The sequence below is a fragment of the Ruditapes philippinarum genome, unplaced genomic scaffold, assembly GCF_026571515.1.
Source record: "Ruditapes philippinarum isolate M1 unplaced genomic scaffold, ASM2657151v2 ctg948_1_1_1_1, whole genome shotgun sequence".
Taxonomy (NCBI): domain Eukaryota; kingdom Metazoa; phylum Mollusca; class Bivalvia; order Venerida; family Veneridae; genus Ruditapes; species Ruditapes philippinarum.
This window is the reverse complement of record NW_026854272.1, coordinates 257,953-260,365: the sequence shown is the minus strand read 5'-3', so window position 1 is coordinate 260,365 and position 2,413 is coordinate 257,953. Positions and strand designations below refer to the sequence as shown.

At 33.4% G+C, this 2,413-nt stretch overlaps 1 protein-coding gene across 1 annotated transcript; it reads left to right on the top strand.

Annotated features, from left to right (window-relative positions):
- The first annotated feature begins 1,079 nt into the window (after positions 1 to 1,079).
- On the top strand, positions 1,080 to 2,141 carry LOC132739609 (3-phosphoinositide-dependent protein kinase 1-like). Its single transcript, XM_060727355.1, has one exon. It carries the CDS (start codon positions 1,080 to 1,082, stop codon positions 2,139 to 2,141), a length of 1,062 nt encoding a protein of 353 aa, XP_060583338.1.
- The last annotated feature ends 272 nt before the right edge of the window (positions 2,142 to 2,413 follow it).

Genomic DNA, 2,413 nt, shown 5'->3' with positions numbered 1-2,413 from the left:
CTATACAAACTGACTGAAAATATGTTAATTCCGATCCAAACGTGGACGTAAGTTATTAAAACACTAATTTCAATAGTACAATGTGTATCTCTTTTGTGAGTTAACTGAATAAACAGAAAATTTATTTCTTTGTAGACTATTCCATCTATATGCGCGACTGTGATCAGAGGTCTTTAATCTTGTATTGGACACTGATGTGTATGTTTCGAATGTAAAATAATTATATTATTTGTTTAGCTTTTAAAAATCTTGTCATCTTTCCGTTGAATAGCACGTTTATCATGTACTTATAAATTAAATATTGAGAAATATTGATAAAATAAAATGCGTATTTGTTTCCGTATTTACTGTAAACATTAATTTTTCACTGCTGTGAAACATATTTTCCGTAATTTCAATGGTGTTTTGTCGGACTTACTTCTAAATTCAGTCAATTAACAAAATTAAAAGGGAATTCTTCTCATTTGTAAGGTAAAAATATATAGAATAAAGTACATAATAAACAATAAAGTACATAATAAACAGAAAATTCTTTTTTTCTTTAAATACAGTGTTTATTTACATATTTTGGTATGAAATGTATCATATGTATATTTATATTTATGTTCATACCACTCGATGAAAAAAAATCCTGTATTTACAGAAGAAAATTGAATATGCTATATGTATTTAGTATACCATTTTGTCAGACAAACAAAGAGAGATAACTGCATTTTGCTATTTTGACAAATACAAACGAGTTACGTACCCTAAATTTATAATGCTTCTCAAAAAACGTTAATTCTAATTCTCCATTATTCTTAATGCATAACCATATATATTTTATACCGGACATAAACGGTTTCTTCCTTAATTATATAAGTGTTTACGGATCTTTAAATTATATAATAAATGTTCGAGCGGGAACTCGGATCGCTAAATTTAGCGCTAGTCGAAACGTTCACCTTTATAGTAGTTTGCGCAAAACTCCCGCCTTTTCGCACGTTACGTTTCGCGAAGCGGACGTTACGTAATGTTGACAACTTTAAAGTGCAAACAATGCAAGTAACAACGTTGCTCTCTTTTTAATAGTTCTGAATATGTCAAAAACTGATTCTTTAGAGGAACTTGTTGACAAATGTCACATCACAACAACAAAATTGACTCTTCAAAGTTCAGCTTCAACACCAAATTCAACGGTTTCGATAAAAGGTAAAGGGAAAGCGCGAAGAGCTAAATCCAGTGCACTCATTAGATTTTCAACAAATATTGCTGAAAGACGCCGTCAAAAGCAGCACTATCTTCTACCAATTGGAAGTTTTAGGGAAACCGGGATCTCAAAGCAGCCAATAAAATGGGTCGATGTCGCTTCTATTATCGACCATGGTGTACATACCCACAAAAGTTTAGATCCGATTAAATTCAGGGAAAATTATGAACGTTTATCTACAATTAGTTCTGGAACATTGACATCGATGATAGTGAAAGAAAAGGCATACTCAGTATTCCCTGTCCTAAACGCTATGATTTCGCTGGAGGACTTAATAAAACTACATGAGAAGAGTTCAAAAACGATTTTTCAGGAGACGCATGCTAAATTTGTCTGCGCCAACATCATGATGGCATTGCGGTTTCTACACGAACACAAGATATTCCACGGATCAGTCTGTCCGCAGAAAATAGTTTTCAATGAAAGGGCGTATCCATGTTTAACTGGATTTGGTACAGCAGATGTTATAGACGACCGACAAAGTCGCCCACGTGAGAGAACACAATTTGAATATACCAGTCCAGAGCAACTTTGGTGGGAATACATTACCGAGGCGACTGATATTTTTTCTACGGGATGTGTTACTTACGCCTTGCTCTACGGCAAACCCCCACACCATGGAAGTGACACCCAGATAACTAGAAGAAATCTTAATGACAAACATTTTGAAGCCAACTTTCCGCCAGGAACTATATCCCGCCCAGGAAGGAAGTTCATCGCAAAGTGTATCAGGAAAAAGGAGTCCCGCCGATACAGTATTCTTGAAACGAAAGATATGTTCGAAGATATCCATTGGTTTTCCGGATTAAAAGAGGAAAAACTGTACAAACAATCTATACCATCACCGTTGATATATGCAATTCAAACGGCATCAGAATTGTCTCATAAATGATTGGGTAAATAAGCCTTTTTTTTATAGAATCAAATGAGAAAACAAAAAATATTTCAAAATTTATCAAACATTTCGTTTTTGTTTTTGTTGTTTTTTTATTTGTTCAAAAATGGGTCGACGCAAAAATATAAATTTTTATTTAAAGATGAATTGTTTTGCTATGAATATCTAGTTCTTGAATAAAAGATGTTTATGGAAAGTCTTTTTCTTCATTCACGTAATGCACATACTATCGTACCTGATTTGTGCCTTGTCGTATTTTCGTGTTTTTC